This window comes from Haliotis cracherodii, unplaced genomic scaffold (genome assembly GCF_022045235.1).
Source record: "Haliotis cracherodii isolate W230 unplaced genomic scaffold, xgHalCrac1.p SCAF_2, whole genome shotgun sequence".
NCBI classification, from domain to species: Eukaryota; Metazoa; Mollusca; class Gastropoda; order Lepetellida; family Haliotidae; genus Haliotis; species Haliotis cracherodii.
Window position 1 is genome coordinate 29,167,130 of NW_027266275.1, and position 27,609 is coordinate 29,194,738.

General features: G+C 40.3%; 1 protein-coding gene and 2 pseudogenes across 2 annotated transcripts in view; 2 read left to right on the forward strand and 1 right to left on the reverse strand.

Moving 5' to 3' along the window:
- LOC139467951 (protein starmaker-like) overlaps nucleotides 1-12,537 on the forward strand; it is a 29,784-nt gene extending 17,247 nt beyond the window's left edge. For both annotated transcript variants that reach the window (XM_071249551.1, XM_071249553.1), the window contains 3 exons: nucleotides 665-793; nucleotides 1,806-1,981; nucleotides 6,333-12,537. In XM_071249551.1, the coding sequence (XP_071105652.1) occupies nucleotides 665-793; nucleotides 1,806-1,981; nucleotides 6,333-6,440 (413 nt within the window). In that variant the 3' untranslated portion in view covers nucleotides 6,441-12,537. The remainder of the gene's footprint in view (nucleotides 1-664; nucleotides 794-1,805; nucleotides 1,982-6,332) is intronic.
- Nucleotides 12,538-21,342: 8,805 nt separating this feature from the next.
- On the forward strand, nucleotides 21,343-24,650 carry LOC139468955 (uncharacterized; annotated as a pseudogene).
- LOC139468956 (uncharacterized) lies at nucleotides 22,517-27,327 on the reverse strand (annotated as a pseudogene).
- Between the last annotated feature and the right edge of the window lie 282 nt (nucleotides 27,328-27,609).

The window sequence follows — 27,609 nt, forward strand, 5'->3', positions numbered from 1 at the left end:
CATATTGTGTTGCATAATTATATCAATATGCTACTACAACTGCGACTGTGAGTTGCATGACTATATATTTATACATCAAAGTGACCGTGTCGCTAGCTCTCCGTTGGGCTTTGATGACAGCACGTGGAGCTGTACAACCAATGTAAAACTAAGGATAACTACGCAAAAACAAGTAGATTTTCGCATATTAAGATACTTTCTTAAGGAACCGTAACCATTCTTTGACATTTGTTTATGCAAATGTGTAGACTTGTCAAACATGAAACGGATGAAAAGCATATGCAATATCTTGAATGGACTGTGAAAGATGTGACGAATCGTCCCATTGTGCTGGCCTGTGGCTGAGGTACTATGCTGGCTGGCTGCTGGCCGCATGGAACTCTGGGTAGGAGAGTGTGACCATATGTCATGTCTATGAAGGAGCCAATCACGGACCTCGAAATCGACCTCGTACATGTTTGATATCAGTCATTGCATTGGCTTTCTCACCCACAGGTGTGTAAATAATTGCCTTCTGTTCTACAGCATGAAAACCGCTCACTCCCAAATCATATTATATGGTTCTAGTGATTCAAATCTGTCTATGTAGGGGAATGATGCAGCTGTAAATTGACGCCACTGTTGTGAAAACTGCTCATTGGGGCCATTGTCACTGATGTTGTAGATGGAGATGATGGGGTTGATGGTATTTTGGATAAAGAGGATGAGGACTACAGTGACCCTGACATTGATCAAGAACTGGAGTTTCAGCAGACACACCATATGAAGCCCCACACTGACAGCAAGGGGGAAGGTAGGTGTCTTACATATCACTTGGGTTCCAGCAGACACGATGGGGAAGATTCAGAGAGACGGCAGAGGCGAAGGTAGGTAGGTGTCTTACACATCACTGGGGTTCCAGCAGACACGATGGGGAAGATTCAGAGAGACGGCAGAGGCGAAGGTAGGTAGGTGTCTTGCACATCACTGGGGTTCCAGCAGACACGATGGGGAAGATTCAGAGAGACGGCAGAGGCGAAGGTAGGTAGGTGTCTTACACATCACTGGGGTTCCAGCAGACACGATGGGGAAGATTCAGAGAGACGGCAGAGGCGAAGGTAGGTAGGTGTCTTACATATCACTGGGGTCCCAGCAGACATGATGGGGAAGATTCAGAGAGACGGCAGAGGCGAAGGTAGGTAGGTGTCTTACATATCACTGGGGTCCCAGCAGACATGATGGGGAAGATTCAGAGAGACGGCAGAGGCGAAGGTAGGTAGGTGTCTTACATATCACTGGGGTCCCAGTACACACAGAAGGACGCCTTACTGATGAGTAATATGTCTTTCAGGTTCCATTTTGGCTCTCATAGACAATTATTACATTAGTACAGTTTGTCTATCTATATCATGTACACAGAATCTGTACCCAATCTGGCAATATTGATGCGAGTCAATACCTGAATACACTTGCCTTACAACTTGAGCCACTTGTCACTCAAGTTGAGAGGAAAACATTCTAGTCTTGGAAGCCAAGTTTTTCATATATTCAGATTAAGATTGAAAGTTGATCTCTCAGCCTCAAGAGACAATAAATTATTTCTTTTCATGAGGTGTCCATTCATCCAGCAAGGATTGTATAAAGCTGCACACTTCTTGATATCCTTGTCATTCTGTTACAACTAACTTTCATATGTGTCTAGCAGATCCAGAAGTGTACTTAATAATTCATAGAATCATCCCAATATTTCTGCAGACCTTTTTGGCCATTTCGCAAATGAGCACACTGAACATATGCATGTAATATCAAATGTTGATTTTCTGCAGAGTTTTTCAACGACAACATGAAGACCAACTTCAAGGAAGGCCTTGTTGAGAACAAACTGCTGAAGAACAGGGTCGGTCTTAACGCCCCGTCCAGCATGGTTCTCTTCTACACCTGGATCATACTCATTGTTCTCATCGCCGTGGTTTCACTGTCAGCTTTCCGGTACCGCTGCAAGGTCAGTACTGGTGGGACAATAGTGGAGATGTATGTTGCTGTATCAATGTCGACACAATTCGGGAACGGGGTGGCCAGGGATTGATCTCGGGACTCGGCATGTTCTATAGGTTGCTTCCTACACTCTCCCTCCTGTAATGTTTTTAACCCCACCTCTCCCCCCATTTACCCTCTCATCAACCCACTAGGCCCCATTTACCCTATCACACACCCACTAGGCCCCATTTACCCTCTCACCCACCCACTAGGCCCCATTTACCCTATCACACACCCACTAGGCCCCCAATTACCCTCTCACCCACCCACTAGGCCCCCATTTACTCTCTCACCCAACCACTAGGCCCCCAATTAGTCTCTCACCCACCCACTAGGCCCCCATTTACCCTCTCACCACACACTAGGCCCCCATTTACCCTCTCACCATACACTAGGCCCCCATTTACCCTCACCCACCCACTAGGCCCCCATTTACCCTCACCCACCCACTAGGCCCCCATTTACCCTCTCGCCACACACTAGGCCCCCATTTACCCTCTCACCATACACTAGGCCCCCATTTACCCTCTCACCACACACTAGGCCCCCATTTACCCTCACCCACCCACTAGGCCCCCATTTACCCTCACCCACCCACTAGGCCCCCATTTACCCTCTCACCACCCACTAGGCCCCCATTTACCCTCTCCTGTACAACCCAGCATCTCGAGCTGACTTCAAACTTCAGAATGTTTCCCTGTGACTATGCACAGTGTGCTATTGACATCCTTGGATCAATCAGCCCAGCTGTGCCTTTATTTTGTGTGGCAAGTTTATCCAAGTGGTTGGAATATCATTGAACATGGTGCCATGATTTGCTCACTATTGATTCTATTGACAAGGTGACATATGGTCCTTTGTCAACATTTTCACTGTGTAAATAGCTGATTCACACAACCAGAACTTTATGTGTACATATAAATATGTTAAATTGCAGTCTTTGTTGTTAAGTAGAGCTTGAGTGAATCTTGTGATTCATAAATAGCCTTGGCGTTACATTACATATCTGCCTGCCTGACCGTCTCAGACAGCTTTTAGAGAATGCACGCCCAATGGTCGCATTGATTTTTTACATCATGTATGTAAACTATATGTTTAAACATTTGTGTAAGATCTGGACTGGCAACTTTCTTACCAGGCAGGAAACTTGTGTGTGTTGACAGACTGGCTAGATTTTTCATGAATATTCAACATTGCCAGAACTTACAGAGGGACTATGCTCCATGATCTATACATTTGTGCTGTGTTGGGAACAAAGACATTGTCTCCCATAACATGCATACTTGAGTCACTTCTAGAATGATATACATGTAGACCACTCCACTTTTGATAATCAGATTTGTCATTCTATTCAAATATATACGATAAATCGCAAAGAACAATGAAGAACGAGGAGTGGTTTATTTCACGATAAGATATTGTTCTATCATGATGTCATTTCTGGAGAATCCAACATATGCTTGCAACTTAATGACGTTGTAAATTGGACATGTTATTTTTGAGAAGGAAGTTCTTAGTGGGTTGTTTCCCATAGGTGTAGTTGGGCAATGCAGAGAAGCGCAATGGCCGTACGATCGCACCCAAAAGAGGGACAGATATGACAATCAGTTTTGGGAAAAATTGTACAGTAATTTGGGTGAGAATTGTGGGAATATCTGGGAAATACCAAACTTAATCCCCTGTTCATAAAATGGTTTTGTCCGACATTGCTGAGGTCAGATTGTATTCAGGGAGTCATCATTATTTAAACACAGGTAAATATTTTTAAAGCTTTTACATTTTATGAACATGCTTGAAGAGGCTGTACAGGATGTTGAAATTTCATGTAAGTGAGTGAGTGAGTGAGTGAGTGAGTATGGTTTTACGCCGCTTTTAGCAATATCCCAGCAATATCACGGCGGGGGACACCAGAATTGGGCTTCACACATTGTACCCATGTCGGGAATCGAACCCGTGTCTTCGGCGTGATGAGCGAACGCTTTAACCACTAGGCTACCCGACCGCCCCGAAATTTCATGTAAGAAATACCTGACTTGTGGTCATTGTTTATCGTACAATATAACACGGCAAGTGTGCCCCTCATGGTTTATTCTCCCTGCAGTGTTTAATTGTATGATAAACAACTCCTACTCATCATTCATTCTTAAATACACTTGACATATTATGAGAATTTGTTTTGCGTATCAGGGAAAAATAACAAATATCCCTATCATAATTGAGTTAATGAGCTTGGGAGAAGTTAAATGCCCGGGGTAATGCTGAATGTTGCAGATTCACCTAGACCTGCCTAGAGCCGAGTACCCCCATCCCCCTTTAATGAGCTTGGGAGAAGTTAAATACCCGGGGTACTTACTGAATGTTGCAGATTTACCTAGACCTGCCAGAGCCTAGCACCCCCACCCCCCTTTAATGAGCTTGGGAGAAGTTAAATACCCGGGGTACTTGCTGAATGTGGCAGATTTACCAAGACCTGGTCAGAGCCTGATCTTCAGCCCCATGTCTGCAGCAAATGTCTTTACAAATTCCAAATTGGAGTAATAAATTTCCCAGTTCATGTAATAACTAATTTTATGGCTTTGTAGAGGCTTTACTGTATTTCACTGACAACAGGACCATTAAGGAGGAAGAGATTTTAATGCATAGTTTCATAATATTGCTTGAATGCAATCTCATAATACAATTTTAAAATACCTCTGAATTTAAGAAAATAAGAACTGTAAGAAAATCCCAAGTTTCCATGAAACAATATTTTTCCCACATTGTCTGCCAGGGACACTTAGTTTTTAATCCTGTCTGAATCCCTGTGTTGTGTGCAATCTTTTATTCCTAAAGTTTGGGGGTTTGGGGTGAGGGTTGGAGGTTTTCATGGGGAGAAGGTCTACAAGTCTCCCATATGACAAAATCAGCTTTTCGACAGATTTACAGTAAAGGCAAACATAACTTTCTTATCATCCTAGTTTTACTCTTATAAAAAATAAATGGCATCTTCATTCTATGTAGAAATGAGCTTCAGTGGAAAAACATAAACTTGACATACTCAGGGGGTCTGCTGCACAATCAGCCTTGTTAATCACTGCGATGAAGGAATCTCATCACAAAATCTTTTTGTACATGTCATGTTCACAACTGAGTTCTAAGGGGATAGAGGCTATGTCTCAAAACAAGGGTGTAATATGTGAAGCCTACACCTTGTGTATTGGGATATTCTCTCACTCAATCTTTGGCAATGGTTATTAAGATTTTTTAAATTCAGTGCTTAAAAGATGTGGATGGGTTGTTTAAAACATTAGGATTGGTTGTTTGGAATGTAGGGATGGGTTGTTTAAGATTTGCAGATTGTTTGTTTAAAACAAGAATGTTAAGTGTGTGAGTTAGTGAATGTTGATGCCAGTCAGCAATATTGCATCTTTGTCCCTTGTTTATGTCAGGTATCAGATTTAACTGTGCTAATTTAGAATGATCTCACTGCATAAGGTTTCAAATGTTATATATAGAGCCATCAAATTAGCTTTATCAATCAGGTTTTTATTGTGATTTGAAACCTCAGATTGACCAATCAGAATCGAGTATGTTCCAAATTCAAGATTGAATTACTGATACTTTACTATTTTGCGAGGACTGGTCAAAAAGTTTAAAGCCTAACAAGCAATACCAACATTTGTGAAAGTGTACTTGTTCTGTTTCATTTCTGTGTCCATCTGGACCCCTATCACGTTCAACTGGCTGTCACTAATATACAAACAGCCTCAACAGACCAAATACACTTGCAATGAACTACTCAAACAATGTACTACATTGACTAGTTCACTTTGTTATGGCCCATACTTGAAAGTTAATCAGGCTTAGAACGTTTTGACCAGCCGTCGTATGATGACACACTATCAACCAGGAGGATGTTACCGGTACCCCCACCCCCTAGGCACCAGCCATACCGCTTAATTAGTAAATAATTAAGTAAATTAGACTTGGATTTTCTCAAATAATACATGACCATGCATGCTCATTAGCTTAGGGCTAAATATTTTATTGGTTGTCACTCTTTGCAAGAAAAAATACATAAAATGAATATCAACACTGAAATATTGGCATCTGAGTAACAAATAAACATTTCATGGCATCCAGTGTACAGCACTGCGGCATCCAGAGTACCCCTTACCAGGCCTCAGCATCTAGTGTACCAAAAGGGGATTAGCACCTTCAACCAGGACGCACATTGCTACCTCTTAATCCACAGGATTAATGAGAAACGGTTCATCTAAAAAACCCTGTAACAAATACATGCACAGCAATGAAACCTGTTTTTTTTTTTTTCACAGGGAATGATCATGAATGGAAGAAACTTCAGGAACGGAAACCATGGCAACTATAGACATGAGAGACCTGGAGAAGAAAATAAAAGGCTGCTGGAAAATGTGTACACATAATATGTTGTTCAGTTAATATTCTCCTGATTGTGTTCAGTTGTTAGGAAGGTAGATTATGTGGAGGTGCTGTAATACATGTTTCTGTGCATATGTAAATACTTGTGAATCTGGAATACTTAAACAAACAAATATAAGAAACTGCCCAAACTCATTAACATCAGATCTTAGTTCACGCTATCGCTAAACAAAGATCTGAGGACATCCCATTATAGGTCACGTCAGAACGACCTTACATCCGATCAATGAGAGCGTCGCTTATCAGATCATGAAAGTGACAGTCGGAATGTTCTTGTTAATCATTTTAGTGGTCGGTCAAAGTTCGCGAAAGGTCGTTCTGACGTGACCCGTAATGGGATGTCCTCAGATCTTTGTTTAGCGGCAGCGAGAACTCAGATCTGATTTTAATGAGATTGGAAACTGCCTTAATTGCTCTCCTGCTGTTGTCAAAAGGAGCTTACAGCTGTACATCTGAAAAGGAAGTGTTAGTTTTCTGTTTATTTGTGTTCTGTGATGAATGCAAACTAATATGTCTGTCCTCCTCATCGGGCTGATCCAGAACCTGATGTTGCCTATCTCCGGAGGCAGGAGGAGTTTCTACAACGAAATACTGTAACTATGGTAAACTGGTCAGTTATGGTAAATAATGTGGGCTGTTATTATGAGATATGACAGGTTATTCTTCCAAATGTTTTGCAAATTGTATTTTCAGAAACAAATCTTATTTGAAAAAGTTGAATGTGTATGGGTGTTTCATGATTTAGTCTATTCATGTATGGTCCTATTGTCCCCAACTATTGTTGTACAAGGACATTTATCACTTGTAGATACTGCAGCTGTAACGCCTAAGGTTTCCAGAATCTACCATTTAATTAATGTCACATCCATTACTTTCGTTGGATTTGATCATCGGAAAGTTTCACCATGAGCAAGTGTAGGGCCACAGGTAGTGTCTGACTATCCTTTGATATACTGGGACACATTAGAAATGGGACAGCTGTTGTCCCAATCAATGTTTGTGACACGAGTTGGAGAGGAATGTGTTGATAGTTTAACACTTTAAAATAGAGTTTATTATTAAGATCAATTTATGATCATATACTGACTTACTTCAGTATTTTATTAAATCATTTTCATCACTATTTCCTTTATACAGCAAGATGACTGAAAAACTGTTCAATGCAGAGTTAAATCCATCTCACTCATTCACTCACTCATGGTTTCAATAACTATTTTCAGTTAATAACGACTTTCTCAAGTGTTTCTTAAAAGTATTTTCAATAAGTATTGCCTTTCTACAAGGTTATATGAAATTATTTACACTTAGTAGTGCCTTTCTACAATGTTTCATGCATTTTTTTTCACTTCGTATTGCCTTTCTACAATGTTTCATGAAAATATTTTCAATAAGTATTTCCTTTCTACAATGTTTCATGATATTATTTTCCATTAGTATTGCCTTTCTACAATGTTTCATGAAATAATTTTCAATTTCTACTGCCTTTCTACAATGTTTCATGAAATATTTTCAAGTATTATTGACTTTCTTCATTGTTTTATGAAAATATTTTCCATTAGTATTGGCTTTGTGCAGTTTTTCAAAATGGTTATCATGTTTCTCGTGATCACTGTACTAAACATTGCTAAATACCTTCAAATTATTTTTGTTGAAATCAAAGGACTAACGTTTTCTACAAGTGTTTCAGCTGTACTGTGATATTGAATGTAGATGTTCGGGGCTGAGTCAAAAGACATGTCCTTGATTTTCGTGTGAAAGACATACAATGAACAATAGATAGAAATCACAAACAAATGCATGGAAACAAATTTAAAAGCTTCACCTTTGGCAGTTTGCTGGAAGTATGCTTGTGTTTTGTGCTCAACATTATGTAAAGCCATATGTACAGGCAGACAGACACTGAAATGGGCAAGATAGAAATTTTGTCCTTTGACACAGTCCCCTTAAATGGGAATACATGTTTTGTGGTACTTTTTGTATAAAAATATGTGCACCATTGGTAACCATGACGATTGATGATAGATATGGCTGACATGTTCTTTTTTAAGACTAGTCATCTAATGGGGATTAATGTTGTGTGGGAGTGATCTATCACATCATAGCAGTGATCTAATACCACGTAGCTGTGATCTAACACCACATAGCAGTGATCTAACACCACATAGCAGTGATCTAACACCACATAGCAGTGATCTAACACCACATAGCAGTGATCTATCACCACATAGCAGTGATCTATCACCACATAGCAGTGATCTATCACCACATAGCAGTGATCTAACACCACATAGCAGTGATCTAAGACCACATAGCAGTGATCTAACACCACATAGTAGTGATCTAACACCACATAGCAGTGATCTAACACCACATAGCAGTGATCTATCACCACATAGCAGTGATCTATCACCACATAGCAGTGATCTATCACCACATAGCAGTGATCTAACACCACATAGCAGTGATCTAAGACCACATAGCAGTGATCTAACACCACATAGTAGTGATCTAACACCACATAGTAGTGATCTATCACCACATAGCAGTGATCTAACACCACATAGCAGTGATCTAACACCACGTAGGAGTGATCTAACACCACATAGCAGTGATCTAACACCACGTAGGAGTTGTTGATAATAGTGGGAATCTTTACCTAGACAAGCACAAGCTGTAGTGTGCCTTGATGCAATGTGTTGTGTGCCTTGATGCAATGTGTAGTGTGTTGCTAACATGTTAATACAACCTGTCTCTGTATGTAAACTGTACATAGGAGAGCTACTTAAGTGGGACTACATTTTAACATGGTGCTATCATTTTATGCAATGTAGATTTGTCTGTAGTTTGAATCCTGTATTTCAAGGTATATCAGAGAGTTAGCTATTGGGGAAGAAGCAATCACCTGGGTTTGTTGATGATGTTGTATCTCACACCAAGTATTAATGGCATCACAGCTGTATGAACAAACACTTTCATCACAATCATCTGTCAGCTCTCAGTGACTGCGTGAAGTGAACCATTCTCCCATGCAGTCGTACCCTTGCTTCACAATCATCTGTCAGTGACTGCGTGAAGTGAACCATTCTCCCATGCAGTCGTACCCTTGCTTCACAATCATCTGTCAGTGACTGCGTGAAGTGGAGCCATTCTCCCATGAAGTCGTACCCTTGCTTCACAATCATCTGTCAGTGACTGAGTGAAATGGAACCATTCTCTCATGTAGTCGCACCCTTGCTTCACAATCATCTGTCAGTGACTGCGTGAAGTAAACCATTCTCTCAAGTAGTCATGCCCTTTCTTCACAATCGTCTGTCAGTGACTGCGTGAAGGGAACCATTCTCCCATGCCGTCATGCCCTTGATTCACAATCATCTGTCAGTGACTGCGTGAAATGGAACCATTCTCTCATGTAGTCGCACCCTTGCTTCACAATCATCTGTCAGTGACTGAGTGAAATGGAACCATTCTCTCATGTAGTCGCACCCTTGCTTCACAATCATCTGTCAGTGACTGCGTGAAGTGAACCATTCTCTCATGCCGTCATGCCCTTGATTCACAATCATCTGTCAGTGACTGCGTGAAGTGAACCATTCTCTCATGCCGTCATGCCCTTGCTTCACAATCATCTGTCAGTGACTGCGTGAAGTGAACCATTCTCTCATGCAGTCTTACCCTTGCTTTACAATCATCTGTCAGCTCTCAGTGACTGCGTGAAGTGGAACCATTCTCTCATGCAGTCGTACCCTTGCTTCACAATCGTCTGTCAGTGACTGCGTGAAGTGAACCATTCTCTCATGCAGTCTTACCCTTGCTTCACAATCATCTGTCAGCTCACACATATGTCGCAGTGACTGCTTGAAGTGGAACCATTTTCACATGAAGTAGGGCTACACTCAATGGTGATTCAGGGCTTATTTTATGTTTGAAGAATTAGGCATGCAGAGTTACATCCATATTCATCATGATGTGATGGAGTTTGAATCCTAGATATGCCAAGATCACAACCCTTGGTCTGTCAGCACCACACCAGGTTGTGTTTCACCGAAGTGGTCCACTTCTAGACCTGTGTCACCTTTGGCTTATCCCCTAAATCTGGATAATCTGTGATGTGACTAGATACTGTTCGAAGCCGCCTTATACCGTAATCCTCACTCAGAAGGGTGTCTCAGGTATTGTTGCTAGGATGGGTGTGATGTCTCTGTTACGCTTAATATCCCTGACAGTCATCCAGTGCATTGGCAAACAGGCGGCTAATGTCATCATGAAGGAAGCCCCTAATCACGTGGGGATGATCTTTGCCCAATGTCTAACCAGACAACAATTTTTTGTGTTAGACCTGGGGCCCCACACATTTTTGGATCATTTTCTTCCACCACATATCATTCTAATAACTTTTCAGAAAGGACAAATTTTATGTTTGCTTGGCTCTGTTGTTCTGTTTGAATAATATCCCTTCACCTAAATATGAATTTGCACCCTTGAAAAACGTATGTTGTGCAGTGCTACCATATCAGCAATATTATATTGACAAATAACTTTTATGATATTCAAACATGGCAGAAGTGAAAATACAGATCTGCCTGTTTCAGTCCCCTTTTTAGTATTTTACACCCATTTATGACATATGTTTTATGACAAAGGTTATATTCTGATACAGATATTATGTTGTTTAGTGTAAAATTAACATTGTTAGGAAGTTGTTATTTTTTTATCATTGTAACTTAAATGGATTTTGTCTCAATTGACTTTAAGATGATTGTTGGGATTGTCTCTCATGGTGTGGGGGAGATGTCACCTGGGACACACATGTTGCCTGTGGGGATACGGAGCTGTATCCCCCTTCTCAGCAGGATGTTATTGCTGTAGATGGATGCTAGGGGTAGCATGCCGATATACAACAATGGCTTCCAGGTGCAGGTGTATTGATTGAGGGTGTCATGTGTTTTGCTTATCAGTGAACAGCCTCTTGTTTGGTAGGAATTAGTTTTTTTGTATTTGAAGTACATTTATGTATTATTATGATTAGAGCAACTTATGTTTTTGCTTTACAGATCAGCCCACTTTTAATTCATCTTCAGAAAAAAATGAAAACGCTGTTTTTAATGAAAGATGCTTATTGTAAACATCTCATTATAACCCTGACAACATCATATTTTGCTTTTTCCAGCTTTTTGACTGATAATTGAGACTTGTTTTCCTCTTCCCTCCTCCTCCCTCTGCATGTCCCTCTTCCCTCTCCTCCCCATTTTCTTCCCCCTCATCTCTCCACCCCTCACCTCCTAATGTGGGGTGGGGTAGCCTAGTGGTCAAGCGTTGTCGTCACACCTTGGTTTGATTCCCAGCATGGGAAGCCCATTCTTGATGTCCCCTTCTATGATATTGCTATTATAAAAAGAGGCATTAACTCAACTCATCATCATATATGCTCAGACAAGAATACTCTTTACAAATACAGCTGGTTCAACCCTTGTCTGTACAATGGATATCTCTTAATATTACAGCTGTTTTCATGTGGCAATATTTGATATTCTTAAAACCACTCATATTTCATAGCAATGAACATTACTTGTCCAGGGATATTGATGTATTGTCCTTGGCTTGCAGGCATATTGTTTAGTGTGTGATCAGTGGAGGAATATAGTAAGTTTTGTTTCTATGCATTGTGTGGAAGCACAGTCACAATGGCCTATCAATATGATATGTACACAGCCTGTGCCAAAACATTTTGAGTCTGGCTCAAATTTGTGATTTGGTATTATTTTAATTTATTTTAATATATACTTCATGACTACTCTGTCCTGACTACTCTGTCATGACATGACATAGCATATTAAGGAACACTCAGTATATTCATTTGACTATAGTTCATCTGTCATGATGTGGCAGATCCACTGGAGTCAGGTGAAAAAATTGGTTCTTTTAATCTTTTGGGTAGTATATTTAATGTGTTAATATATGGATGTTTATGAGCTGAGCTAACTAACTTGGTGTTAATGGTAAGCGTAAATGGGTAGAGCAATAACTCTAAAGTATGGCGTAAAGTCACAGACTGTGTACATTATAATCTGCTTCCCAGACTCTAGAACACAAGTAACTAATGTTATATTTTGTGTACGATAGAACACAAGTTAAACGAGTCCAACTCAAGTCTTGAACATTTTGGCAAGTCTAGATTGCCTCTGCTCTAGCATTACATTAAGCTTTGGCTCCCTTTGGATTTTATTTTGTAGCTATATATTTTTATATAAGACAACTTAATTTCTGTGACTAAATGTTAGTCTGTGTAAGCTACTGCACTGTGGGAAATACCCATGACAGCTCGAGCTGTGAACAAAGACCCATACAATCAGGACTTCTTTTATCCGCAAGTCATTGACTCTCTCAGCTCCATGTGGAGCCTGCTGGCTGGGTCAGGAGCATGGAGCATGTAGTGGTAAGTATGGGCTTTATAATGTCTGTTTTTGCTTGGATTTTAAACATGTGTACTTTACATGAGTATTCTTATGAAGTCATTTTAATATGCTGTTTTTTATTTTCATGTGTCACTCATGTGTGGGTGTTTTATAAATAAAAATACCAGGGTGGATGTGGCGTTGTGTTTGTCTGTTATCCAGAATCTTCCCAAGGCAAGAGAGTTTACTGACTTTAAAAGTCCAGTTTCCACCCTTGCCGAACTAGGCTGGAATTTCTGGACTCGATCGTAGCGCCACCAGTGGCTAATACCAGCTGTGTCCCTTCTAAGCCTCTCGTATGGACCAGTCACATTCCACCTCTTGTATCACTTGCATTTGCTTCAAATAAAATGGCAGCGCCCAGTCAGGGCAATCTGATCAATAATCAAGATCTTACATCGTGAAGTGCATCAAATCACATGAACACCTTGATTAAAAACTTGAAAAGATTTGGAAAATATCTGTTTACAACGAGTTTGCGGTGCACATGCTTTGCAAATCCTGCAATCGACCGAAATCAGCATGACAGTTTACTAACTGGATTTTGAATTCGTTGTGCGATTTTGATTCGTCTTTGCATAGACTCATTAGTCCAGCCAAAATGTAACTCCGTAATACCAAGCAAGGGTGGAAACTGGACTTTTATAGTCAGTTTACTCTCTTTCCTAGGGAAGATGATTTTACAGAGGAACTGAGATGCTGATGAAATATACTCAACAACAAAAGTTCCTGTGACACCAATATTTTAGTGTATTTTTCAAAAAGTAAAGTTTGGTTTTCAATATTGTAGTACATGTATGGAATCAAGTCACAAAAACGCAACTGCTACAAAAAAGCATGCATTCCATGCCAAAGTTTACTTTTATGCAAGCCCCATGCATTTTACTACCCAAGAATGGGTATAAAAACATGTGCGTTAACGGGATTCCATATGCATTGTTTGGCATCGTGCTGACAACAACCACTCAGAAAAACAACAAAATTACGCAGTTATTCAACATTACGAAATGCCACGCCTGTGTGAAAATGAGCGTCTGCGAGCCATTGGTAGGTTTGAAGCAGGATCAAGTCAACTTGAAGCTGCAAGACAATTTAACATCCACAGAAACTCCATTTGGTGTCTATGGCAACGATGGCAACAGACGAATGCAGTCAGAGACCATCCTCAGAGTGGCAGGCCACACGTAATCAATAATCGACAAGACGACTGGATTCGAACAACACACCTATGAAATCGATTCCAGCCAGCAACAGTGACTGCAAGTAGAATCCCTGGCCTTCGACGAATATCTTCACAAACTGTACGTCGTCGCCTCAGATGTGCAGGGATTGTCGCCAGAAAACCCGCCAGACGTCCCATTTTGACAGGAAACCACCGTCAAGCATGTCTACAGTGGTGTAGACAGCATCTACGCTGGACGGCCATGCAGTGGGGACAAGTTCTATTCACTGACGAGTCTCGTTTTCACCTCAGCCACAGCGATGGACGGATTCGAGTGTACCTACGTCGAGGGGAACGTTACCTCAATCATTGTGTCATGGAAAAAGATCGGTTCGGGGGCGGCAGCATTATGTTATGGGGTGGGATTACAGCGAGACATAGGACCTGTTTGATAGTGGCAGAGGAAAATCTCAATGGACAGCGCTACCGCGATGAGATCATCGGCCCTGTTGTTCTACCATTTTTGCGTCGTCATAGCCCAGGCATTACCTTTCAACATGACAACGCCCGGCCTCATATTGCTCGACTTGTTCAGAATGCTCTTCAGCAAAACAACGTGAATGTCATCCTCTGGCCGGCTCGCTCTCCCTGATCTCTCACCAATCGAGCACATGTGGAATGAGATGGATTGGCGCCTTCTACGTCAACCACATGTTCCACTGACACTCCAGGAACTTCAAAACATGCTCCAGCAGATATGGACAGATATCCTACAGGACTTTGTGAGACGCCTGGTCCATTCCATGAGATGAAGATGTGTTGCTTGCATCGCAACAAGAGGTGGACACATATGCTATTGATTTGTAAATTGACATTTTGGCATGTTAATGTTTTTTTATGAAATCAAACATTTTCTGAAGTCAGTATGGCAAATTACCATTTGAACAATTACAGGAGTCTTTTATCTGTTGCAAAACGAATTGTTTCAGATTTGGTAAAAAACATAACTTTGCATTTAATCTTATTCAATGTCACAGGAACTTTTGTTCTTCAGTATGCATTCAGCCAGGACAAGATCTAGTTCACCTGCACCTGATTTGTTTCGTGTGTTATGGATGACTACTCTAAATATTGCAAAAGTAAAATATTTAGTAAGGATAAGATATATGGATGAACAACTTTAGATTACAATAGGAGGGAAGTTTCTGTGTAGGTTCTGACACCATTCTCAAACAAGTGAGCTAACAGTGTTAGAAAGTACACCGAAACATTGCTCCTAATTGTAATAAAGAAGTTGTTCATCCATATATCTTATCCTTACTTAGTACACCAACTTCTAAATGCCTCTCAAATAAGTTAGAATTTTTGACAAATAATGGCAAAATGATTGAAAATATGCTTACACACATCAAACAAGACAGAGCTTGATCACCTGACCTCTGCTTTAGTGGGCTCTGGTGACAAGCTACAGCCAACAGACTCTGCTGCGATCTGCTCATGTGACCAGAAAACAGGCAACAGACACCGCTAAGAACGGCTCATGTGACCAGAAAACAGGCAACAGATACCAATTAGATCTTTGGACCTAAGTGGACGCCATTACTTCAGCCGTGTTCATTGAATTGAAGTGAATGTCATTAGTTATGCTGTGGCCATTGAACTGAAGTGGACGCCATTAGCTCTGCTGTGACCATTGAACTGAAGTGAATGTCATTAGTTCTGCTGTGGCCATTGAACTGAAGTGGACGCCATTAGCTCTGCTGTGGCCATTGAACTGAAATGGACAGTATTAGTATTGCTGTGGCCATTGAACTGAAGTGGACGCCATTAGCTCTGCTGTGGCCATTGAGCTGAAGTGGACGCCATTAGTATTGCTGTGGCCATTGAACTGAAATGGACAGTATTAGTATTGCTGTGGCCATTGATCTGAAGTGGAGGACATTAGTTCTGCTGTGGGTATTGAACAGAAGTGGATGCCATTAGTTCTGCTGTGGCCATTGAGCTGAAGTGGACGCCATTAGTATTGCTGTGGCCATTGAACTGAAATGGACAGTATTAGTATTGCTGTGGCCATTGATCTGAAGTGGAGGACATTAGTTCTGCTGTGGGTATTGAACAGAAGTGGATGCCATTAGTTCTGCTGTGGCCATTGAACTGAAGTGGATGCCATTAGTTCTGCTGTGGCCATTGAACTGAAGTGGATGCCATTAGCTCTGCTGTGGCCATTGAACTGATGTGGACACCATTAGTTTTGCTGTGGCCTTTGAACCTAAGTGGATGCTGTTAGTTCTGCTGTGGCACTTGAGCTGAAGTAGACGCCATTAATTCTGCTGTGGCCATTGAACTGAAGTGGACGCCATTAGCTCTGCTCTGACCATTGAACTGAAGTGAATGTCATTAGTTCTGCTGTGGCCATTGAACTGAAGTGGACGCCATTAGCTCTGCTGTGGCCATTGAACTGAAATGGACAGTATTAGTATTGCTGTGGCCATTGAACTGAAGTGGACGCCATTAGCTCTGCTGTGGCCATTGAGCTGAAGTGGACTCCATTAGTATTGCTGCGGCCTTTGAACCTAAGTGGATGCTGTTAGTTCTGCTGTGGCACTTGAGCTGAAGTAGACGCCATTAATTCTGCTGTGGCCATTGAACTGAAGTGGACGCCATTAGCTCTGCTGTGGCCATTGAGCTGAAGTGGATGCCATTAGTATTGCCGTGGCCATTGAACTGAAATGGACAGTATTAGTATTGCTGTGGCCATTGAACTGAAGTGGACGTCATTAGCTCTGCTGTGGCCATTGAGCTGAAGTGGACGCCATTAGTATTGCTGTGGCCATTGAACTGAAATGGACAGTATTAGTATTGCTGTGGCCATTGAACTGAAGTGGAGGACATTAGTTCTGCTGTGGGTATTGAACAGAAGTGGATGCCATTAGTTCTGCTGTGGCCTTTGAACCTAAACGGACACCATTACTTCAGCCACGGTGATTAAGCTGAAGTGGACACCATTAGTTCTGCTGTGGCCATTGAACTGAAGTGGACGCCATTAGTTCTGCTGTGGCCTTTGAGCTAAAGTGGACACCATTACTTCAGCCACAGTCATTAGGCTGACGTGGACGCCATTAGTTCTGCCGGGGGTCACTGAGTTGATGTGGGTGCCATTAGTTCAGTCGCGGCCATTGAACTGAAGTAGACGCCATTAGTTTTGCTGTGGCCTTTGAACCTAAGTGGATGCTGTTAGTTCTGATGTGGCACTTGAGCTGAAGTGGACGCCATTAGTTCAGCCGAGGTCATTGAGCAGTTCAACATGAACCCAAGCTAACAACACTCAATTATCCTGTTTCATCGGAAATAGTTGGGTCAGAACTATTTTCGGAAGTAGGGAACCATGGAACTATGCCAGGCATAATTGGGGCACAGTTCAGAATATCAGACAGGGGGGAAGTGGTTATGCGCCCGCACGCATGAAACAGATTTAAAGGAACCTAAAAAAAAACCCAAGAATGTTGACATAAAATGGGAGAAACGAACAGCCGAAGACAAATGTTCACATGACACATACTTCAAATTTTGTTTATTCTATAAATGTTTATATCATATGTTGAAATTACATTTATGACCCGTACTGAAGCATTACCCGACTTCAATAACGGCAACTCTTCAAGACGGCGCTGTGTCCACGTGCTGGAGAATGTGCGTGCGGTGTGTGTTCCGATACCTTGCAGCGTTGCGTTAAGTTATTAAACTGTATATTTGAAACATAAACATGTGGTGCATACACTTGCGCTGCTGAACTCCTCACCACGTCTGCAGGAGGCACAGCGTTCTGTCTGTTCCCAATCCCCGACTTCCTCCTGCTATGGGTGCAGTTTTCTCACTTCCTTCCAGTGTGGCACAGACACGTTGGACGCACATGGCTAAACGCTGTATCTATAGTCTCTCACACAGACCAGTAAACACGAAACTATCTGAAAACTCCCAACAGTACCTTTGGCAAGAAAAACATGACCAATTATTCTAAGCCGCTAAATAGGGCCCGTGGTGTAGCCTAGTGGTTATAACGTTCGTTCGCCTCGCCGAAGACCCGGGTTCGATTCCCCACACGGGTCCAATGTATGAATCCTATTTCTGGTGTCCCCTGCCGTGACATTGCTGGAATATTGCTAAAGGCGACTTAAAACCAACTCACTCACTTACTAGTCGCTAAATAACTGGGATACCACGTTAAATTTTAACACACTTTCTCTAGATTCTTCACATTAAGAAACAGATACTCAAGGAACCAATCTATTATATACTGAAGACAATTTAACAGAAACAAATTTCAATTATTTTCATGTCAGAGATAAAATTGAGTCAATGTGCCTGGACGTACATGACTGACGACTTTCATGTGTGGTCGAGCCTGGACCCTACAAACCAAAGAGAACGGAGATGGTTAATCAAGTCATGTACTATTTAATTGTTTGTTTTTTATCACACCAAATTGCTAAGATATTGCTAAAAGCGGCGTAAAATCATACTCATTCACTTTATTACACCAAAAAGACGTTAACAGATGGTATTTGTTTCCCTCCCTGAAGGACTGGTCGGCTCGGAGTCCACGTCTGAGAGGGGTATATCCATGTTAAACTGCGACATGGTATCTCAGTGGGTTAGCCTACAAACCCCGCATAAGTCGGGACCAGTACAAGCAGCCACTCATTGCACGTCTGTTGGGCACGTCGCTAAAGAACTACTTGTTAGTAGTTTAACACATGAAGCAATATGACGGCGGCCTGAATATTATCGAGTCTGTACCAGATAAACCAATGACTGACATTATAAGCAGCGAACCACGCCGTCGAGTTGATTTGGACCAAATCCATTTACAAGACACCCCCCACCCCCAACCCCACCCCCAAACACCCAAACAACCACTCCCACCCCAATCCCAGCAGTGTTTGGTCCAAAAAGATAACTTGGTTGACGGCGGGTCATTGGCGTGGGTTGTCGGGTCCAGATTCCATTATTTATTTGCTACATTCATATGACTGGAATATTTCACAAAACAAAGTAATCGGCCAAGAGTCATGCATTTAGCTGGAATATTAATGTGTTGCGTTATATTGAAAAAAAAAAAACCCACCGAAATCACATCATACATTGCCAAATATTTGTCAAGAAGCAATATATTTTTCGTTTTATTTGGTTTCTATGATGAGTGTTTTCTGGCATGTTAAATGAACACAAATATTCCCATCAGCATCAGCGTTATCAATTTGCTCAAAGTGGTCTTCGTGGCATATGCTCTCTTTTACCACATTGGCACAATATGGGGAACATCGTGACGGCTGCAGGTTGTTCTGTTACAGATACCGCCTGTCCCTCTGCAGTCAACGCCATGTGCACACAACGGTTACTGTAGGCCATTGGTTTTACTGGGTTTACATACATACATTTAACTTCAATTTTCAGAGGTGCGTTTGCAGCATTTTTGTTTTAAACGTATATTTTTCATGTAACATTTGGCCATGCGCTTATTCAAGGCAAGTATTAAGGTCACCTTGACATCATCTATAACGCTCTATCTCGTTTGTCTGTTCATCCACAAGGAAATTGGCAGAGGATAATAGTTCGTGTTTCCCTGAATCGTTACCGGAGAAGACCTCTAAAACTATAACGGCTACATTTACGAAACTTGGTACATACATTCACATAAACTTTGCTATGGTTTCCTAAAAAATACATTTATGGGCTTTGTCTCTGAGTTGGGGTACGAAGGTTCAGGGATGATGAAACTTAGTGCACTTCGTGCTGAAAGTCGTTTCCGGAGCAGAATCTAAAAAAAATTACATGTACCGAAACATGTATTTTGGTATGGAATTATCATTATGGAGAGTTTCGAAAATATTTCGGGACGCAGGGAAATACGGACACATGCACGGACGGAACCCATTTCAACACTTATTATATTTTATGATTTCTAGTTATAGTCAGTATGCCAAGTACCTGCAAATGGAAAAGTTGGTTTCAACGATAGGTTTAGCTAATTTTGGTACGAAAGTTCTCCCTTATTAGTGCCAATGATAAGTAGTGTTCGAGATAAGCCATCCAATGAGTTATCAAATACGTCATTAAATAAATGAGCTATTAAATAAGCCTTCCAACAAGTCAATTAGTCCATTGAATAAGTTATCCAATAAGCCACCCACAAGGCAACGTAGAAAGCCACCCATAAGCCATTCAGTAAGCTAACCATTAAGCCATCCAATGACCATCAGTCAAATAAGCCATCTAATCAGTCATTCAACTAGTCATCCAATGACCATTTAATAAAACACCCAATACGCATTCCAAATACCATGTTATAAGACAACCAATGACCATCCAATAAGACACCCAATGACCACCCAATAAGCCATCCAATGACCACACAATAAGACACCCGATGACCACTCAATAACTCAATAAGCCATCAAATGACCACTCAATAAGCCATCCAATGATCACCCAATAAGTCATCCAATGACCACCCAATAAGCCATCCAATGACCACTCATTAAGCCATCAAATGACCACCCAATAAGCCATCTAATGACCACCCAATAAGCCATCCAATGACCACTCAATAAGCCATCCAATGACCACCCAATAAGCCATCCAATGACCACTCAATAAGCCATCCAACGACCACACAATAAGCCATCCAATGACCACCCAATAAGCCATCCAATGACCACTCAATAAACCACCCAATGACCACTCAATAAGCCATCAAATGACCACTCAATAAGCCATCAAATGACCACTCAATAAGCCACCCAATAAGCCATCCAATGACCACCCAATAAGCCATCCAATGACCACTCAATAAGCCATCCAACGACCACACAATAAGCCATCCAATAAGCCATCCAATGACCACTCAATAAACCACCCAATGACCACTCAATAAGCCATCAAATGACCACTCAATAAGCCATCAAATGACCACTCAATAAGCCATCAAATGACCACTCAATAAGCCACCCAATAAGCCATCCAATGACCACCCAATAAGCCACCCAATGACCATCTTATATGCGATAAAACATTGTTCTATCATGACGTCATTTCTTGGAATTCGAACATGCCCTCACAATTGACCTCTCCGCCGAATTTTATTGACAGCTGACTTGACCAATCAGCGAGTCGCTCTGACAATCTGCGCACGCATACTTTGACTGTAGTCATTTCCTTAGACAAGCTTGTGCTATTACGTAATCGTTCTATCGGCCAACTTATCCAGAAAAAATGGTAAAGAGGTGCAGTCACGGTCTGTGCAATAGTGATGACAGATATCCTGAACGACTAGAAGGCGGTGTCAAGTTCATACCGTTTCCAAAACCGAAGACTGACTACGAGAAGTGCCTACGGTGGATAAAACTTTGTGGGCGACCACATAATCAGCTCAATCTGTCAAACATCAACTGCAATAGATATGTTTGCACAAAGGTACATTTCCCGTACATTTAATCAATTTTATAGATGGATACGTCATTAAGTTTTGTTTGGCAGCGATCAGTTTTCCATTGGCCAAGTAGTGAATATAAATTAGCTGGGTTGGTAATCATCGAACACATATATACATGTATATAGATCTATGTATATAAAGATTTCACAAACTTATTGAAAACTTTTGAATTCATTGTGTTTATATACATTATAGTTCGGTTTATTCACATAATAGAGGTTTTCATGTTAAATTTGATTTTCATCACTTCGTCAACAATTTTCCAAGTGAGCAACATCCAGACCCATTACCTGCCAATCACATTGACAAGGCTGGACTGAGTAGGAAGCCCCTTACAAAAAGAAAGCCCACTGATGATGGAACTCAGAGGTTTGTGTACACTGTAAGAAGCCATTTATTGGTATTTTACAAGTTGATTATCAATTTACATGATCAAATACTTTGTAAAGTTTCTACAGTTGATTCAGTTGTTCCATCTTGTTCACATAAGTTCATAAATAAGATTTTCTCATCTTGTAATGAATACTGCCCAGGGGAACTGTATGTTGATAATTTGGATGAAATAAAAATAAATGATGTCAGTTCTGCATGCAACAAACAATAAAAAGGGTCGGTAGGTATGGCTTTTGTTCTTTAAATTGTTTGTTCATTTAATAAAAGTTTGATAATAATATTGACTAATGTGAAAATTCAGTGTTAGCCAAAAAGTTGGAGAGATTGGAAGGCAATACAAATTGAGATAGCACATGGGGAAATTTATTAGATTTGTTGAGTGTTTCGTTAACACCCAGTATGATGTGAAATTGTTTGATAAGGTAATGCATGCATCCAGTCAGCACCTATATGGGTCACACTTTATCCTCTTTTGCTATTAAACATTGTTATATGACACTCATGCACATTATACTGTATGAACTCAAATAACAGACACACAAATATTTGATATTGGTTGAATTTTATCTTCTCAAACAACAATCAATAGTAACTTTTTAAAAGTTTATAGTTTCAAATATTGTTGCAGCTTGGAGCCAACAGAAAAGATAGCTAAATCTGACAAGCCATCTTTACCTTCTGCCACTGCTGTTCATACAAGTTCAACCGTGACAACTGATTGTCAGACTGACTCATGCTGTAAGTGTACACACATTATGAGAACTTGGCAAACACAGTACTGGTTTAACATGCTGAAAGTAAAAAGCACTCAATTCATCCAACATTTGTTGCATAAACACAGGAAGTGGAAAAATTCTTTGTATGAACAGGTCTTTTTGTGTGAAAACAACAAAGTCACAAAAGGCAGCACCTGAAATCATGAGTTGTCCTTGAACTTGATAAAAATATTCATGATAATGGGGAGCTTTCTTGATTGAAATTATCCCATCTGTATTTTGCAAGCAGAACTTTGGCAACAAACAGCAGGCATCATTGATGGACATGTCTCGGGCTGAGTATGGACATTTTACTTCTATGATGCCTGTAATACCATCTTCACACACCTTCCCAAATGGAAACTTTCTGTTCACTACAAGACCACAATCATGAACATGATTACCTGACTGCTTAATGTATTTTTCAATAGCTTGTCTTTCATTACTTTTGCCATAGCTGGTTGCAGCAGATGTGAAAGCCTTTTCATTTATGATGTTGTTGATGAACTTTTCTGTGATGGTTTTTCTTTTGAGTATGATCCCAAATGTGGATGCTGTCAGCCTGTGTTTCCTGGCTTGAAACCACAACAGACTGTTGGTCTGGTCCCTTGTTAGTTGCTCTAACTGTTCACATTGCTCCTGTGTCATATCCTCGATGTGGTACCCTGCTCCAAGGGTCACTGTGGCGGCCTGGGGAAAAGCTAGATTGCCACATCTAGTGCCAACAGATTTTATTGGCTCAGTCTCAAAAAACTTTTCCTGAAATAAAAAGCAAACTGACATGAAATCAAATTAACAATGTTTATTTGTCATTACATTATAACATCAATTTGTATTTGGCAGAATTGATTTCCTTTTACTTTTAAATGTTTCAGGGATCGACCCAATGGATATGATAGTACTTATTGCAGAGAATGAGAGCCTGAAGAGAGATCTGGCAAGATGCAGTTTGGAGCTTATAGATGTCATGAGAAAGCTGAAAGATACTGAAGAGGAATGTGAACATTTAAAAAAGCAAAAATCATTTACTTTTTCGATTGATGTTATGTTGGAAGATGCTAAGCTTATTAAGTACTACACAGGCTTTAACAAAGAAACCTTCATTGCCATATATAGGTATTTAGTTTCCAGATCCTCAATCATGTCCTCTTAGGTATCTTGGGAAAGGAAAATTGTCCAAAATTAGGAAACTTTCCCTTGAAAATCAGTTGTTTTGGACGCTTTGCAGACTGAAGAATAATTTCCACTTGCAAGATTTGGCTTTTAGATTTGCAATTACTCAGCAAGTTGCAGGGGTTATCTTCAATTCCTGGATAAATTACATGTTTCTCAGGTTTGGGGAGGTAAGCATCTGGCCCCACAGAGATGTCTTGTTTGAAAAGATGCCAGAGGACTATAGGAAAGATTTTCCAAGTACATTTCCTATTGTTGACTGCACAGAAATTAGAATTGAAAAACCATCTTCACTGAATACCCAAACTCAAACGTACAGCAATTACAAGTCCACTAACACATTGAAGGCATTAATAGCTGTAGATCCGAGAGGCTCAGTTATTTTTATTTCTATGCTGTTCTCAGGGGCAATGTCAGACAAAGAAATTTTCAAGCAGTCAGGTTTTCAGTCAACACTGATTGATCTTATTGAGATTGGTTATCTGGAGAAGGGAGATGGAATCATGGCAGATAAGGGGTTTGATATTGAAGCAAAAGTAGAGAAAACAGGGTTTTGGCTGAATATACCACCATTTGCTAAGTCTGGTGTACAGATGAGCCAAAAAGATGTCATCTTCACTCAGAAGATTGCTGGGCACAGAGTACATGTCGAAAGAGCTATACGCAGAATCAAAAGTTTCAAGATTCTCAGTGGCCGCATTCCTCTATCAATGGTGTCTTCAATTGATCAAATTTGGTATGTTTGCTCTTTTCTGACAAATTTCTAGACTAAAATCTAGTCTCTGAAATGAACATATCGTACATAAAAACAGTTGTTCAGTTATCTTAATAAAAATATAATAAAAAGGAGCCCAGTGACTCTTTTCATTTTCAGATACTGATACTGCAGTGATCTAGACTTGCCAAACATTATAGACTTGCATGGGCTGTATTTGATATATATTTGTATCAGGGTCTGTAAGTCAGACTAACAAATTTCATGCCTCCTTGTATCAGAAAGAAGTAAATTGAGACTCAGTACTTGTAGTTGTTTTTGCAACACTGCACAATTCTTGTTAGACCTATCATGTTATCAGGCTAAATTTGTGTTTGTACTGCATACCAAGGTTCTGCTGTCACATGTTTGTTAGTATTGTTTGAGCTTGGGCCAAAGGTCAGATTCACAGGTAGCAATGTAAAATTACATAATTTAGACTGAAAGATAACTTTTTACAATTTTTTTAGAAAAGACATGAGAGTACCATATTGAATTAAAACATAATCATAATAATACTTTTGTCAAAACTGAACCACATGAACTATAATTTTATGTGACCTGTCACCTATTCAATTACATAAAGTGGTTTTAATCCGAACTTCCTTTCGCCCAAACACATGAAGTAATTTTAATTCCAACTTTTCTTTGCTAGATAGGACATTGTCCCTGATTTGACCTGAGCTTATAAACATGTAGCTTAAGCCCTATTTACCATGATTTAATGTTACTATAGAGTTAAAACCTGACAGTGTACAATGGGACTTTGATAATAGTCAACCCATGTGAAAAACATCCTCCAGTAATAATGATATAGAGTAATATTACTGTTCAAAATTCTGAATTGCTGTATTAGGAGTTTCACTATAATAGTGAGTGAGTGAGTGAGTATGGTTTTACGCCGTTTTTAGCAATATTCCAGCAATATCACGGCAGGTGACACCAGAAATGGGCCTCACACATTGTACCCATGTCGGGAATCGAACCCGGGTCTTCGGCGTGTCGAGCGAACGCTTTAACCTTTAGTCTACCCGACCGCCCCCACTATAGTAGCATCCTCAATATCTCTGGTGGCTACCCCTTAACAAACATGTTAAGGTTGGATATATCCAGTCATTTCCCATTGAGTTACAACATGCTTGGCAGGTAAAGGCTGTGGTCAAATTCTAACAAACACTAAGTAAGGCCTAACCATTGCTAAACTTACATGCGTTGACAAGCCACTGCCAACAGGAACTTGGCCAACATGAGTGTGCACAGTTTTTGAGGGGTTGCAGACAAGGTATCCAATGGGAAGGTCTTTTAGGCCTTGAAGATGTTCAACATCTGTCTCCTCGACCCGTACATTTCTGTAAAATGTAATTGTCTATCTCACTTTCTTAATCCAGAGAGCTTATTGTGCAAACGTGAAAGCTCACTTCCTTGTTGAAGTTTATCCTGTTGATGAATTCAAATGTGTCTTGTTGAACATGTAATACATTTAAGAGTGATAAACATGATAATTATCATATCATGGCATCTATTTCCATTGAACATGATGATTATCATTTAGTTTTTATCAATGTATATTTAGTTTATATAATCAAAGTTTATTTAGTTTATGTAAATGTTTATGATACATGTGATACCAGTAAATTTTATGTATACAATTGTTTGCTTTGAGCGAAATAAGGAAGAATAATTCATGAAATAAATCAGTATAAATCAAGTACCTGCATTCTGTCAATATATTAGTAACTGGTTTCATTTTCCTGTCTGGTTTTGGGTTGACAAAAACTAAATGTGGTACATCGCCTGCTTCAACTTTGGTACACCGAGGTTTGCTCCACTGTTCAGGAAGTGATGTACAGGACAGCTTTGATGGAACCTCAGTGAAACCCATCAACTGCCATTGCTGCAGTGCTATGATGAATCCAATGGCATGGGAACATGATCCACTAGCTCTGAAAAAATTAGAGAAATTCAAAATTGATGCTAAATTAGATTGCAAGTTTTTATAATCCATACAAATAAAACATTAAAAAGTTAGTTGCATATTTGACAAATATATCAGATGTTGATATTGATCTTTTTTTAACAGGTGATAAGGTGTTTTTGATCTGGAAAACTTTAGAGTCAGTACTGTAAATTAACACACAATAACTTTTCTTTCGTTAGGAGATATGAATGAAATGTCTTTACACAAATTTATTATCATGATCATTACCTCTAGATATAACTAGTATCCTGTTAGCCTCAGTAAATTGAACGAATGTATCACGAAATTAGGAAACATGATACGTTTGTATCAACAATAAATATTACGGGATAATGCATCTTGTCAACAGTAATGAGACAAACCTGGTTGTAAACGTTCAACTTACCCTGCTTGACATGAACAATAGGCATAGGAAATTTCTTCAGGCTTGATGTCAACATGAACACCATTGGGCGGCTCGTTTTTCTTCATACTGCGATAGCACTTGGCACTACTGACGATGGTGTCATTCTCTCCATAAGTCATGCTTACTGAATGGAAGTACCCCTCACTAACACTAACTTAAACCCTTGCTGTTTTCTTTTCATTGAAAATGACACCTGTTTCATGAAAGAAGTCGACAAATCAGCCTGTAAATCCGTCATCGACGCCCTCCGAGTTTGACAAGAGGCAGCCATGTTGTTTATAAGTTTGTCTAAGGAAGTGGCGGAAAGGTCGTGACCTCTTTGAAGGCGTGGCTTAACCGTCCATACGGAGAGGTCAATTTGATGACGTCGTAAATCGGACGCCGTTTTTTACCATAAATTCCCGAAGACGTGGGATGCCCATCTCCCTAACCTCAAATCTCTGCAAAATAATGGAACTTATGACTAAAAATAGGCTACAGCACTACCTAGACCAAAACAACATCATAAACCCCGACCAAAGTGGCTTCACTCCTGGCCGATCAACTCTCGATAACCTCGCCCGACTAGAACAGGGTATAAAAACAGGA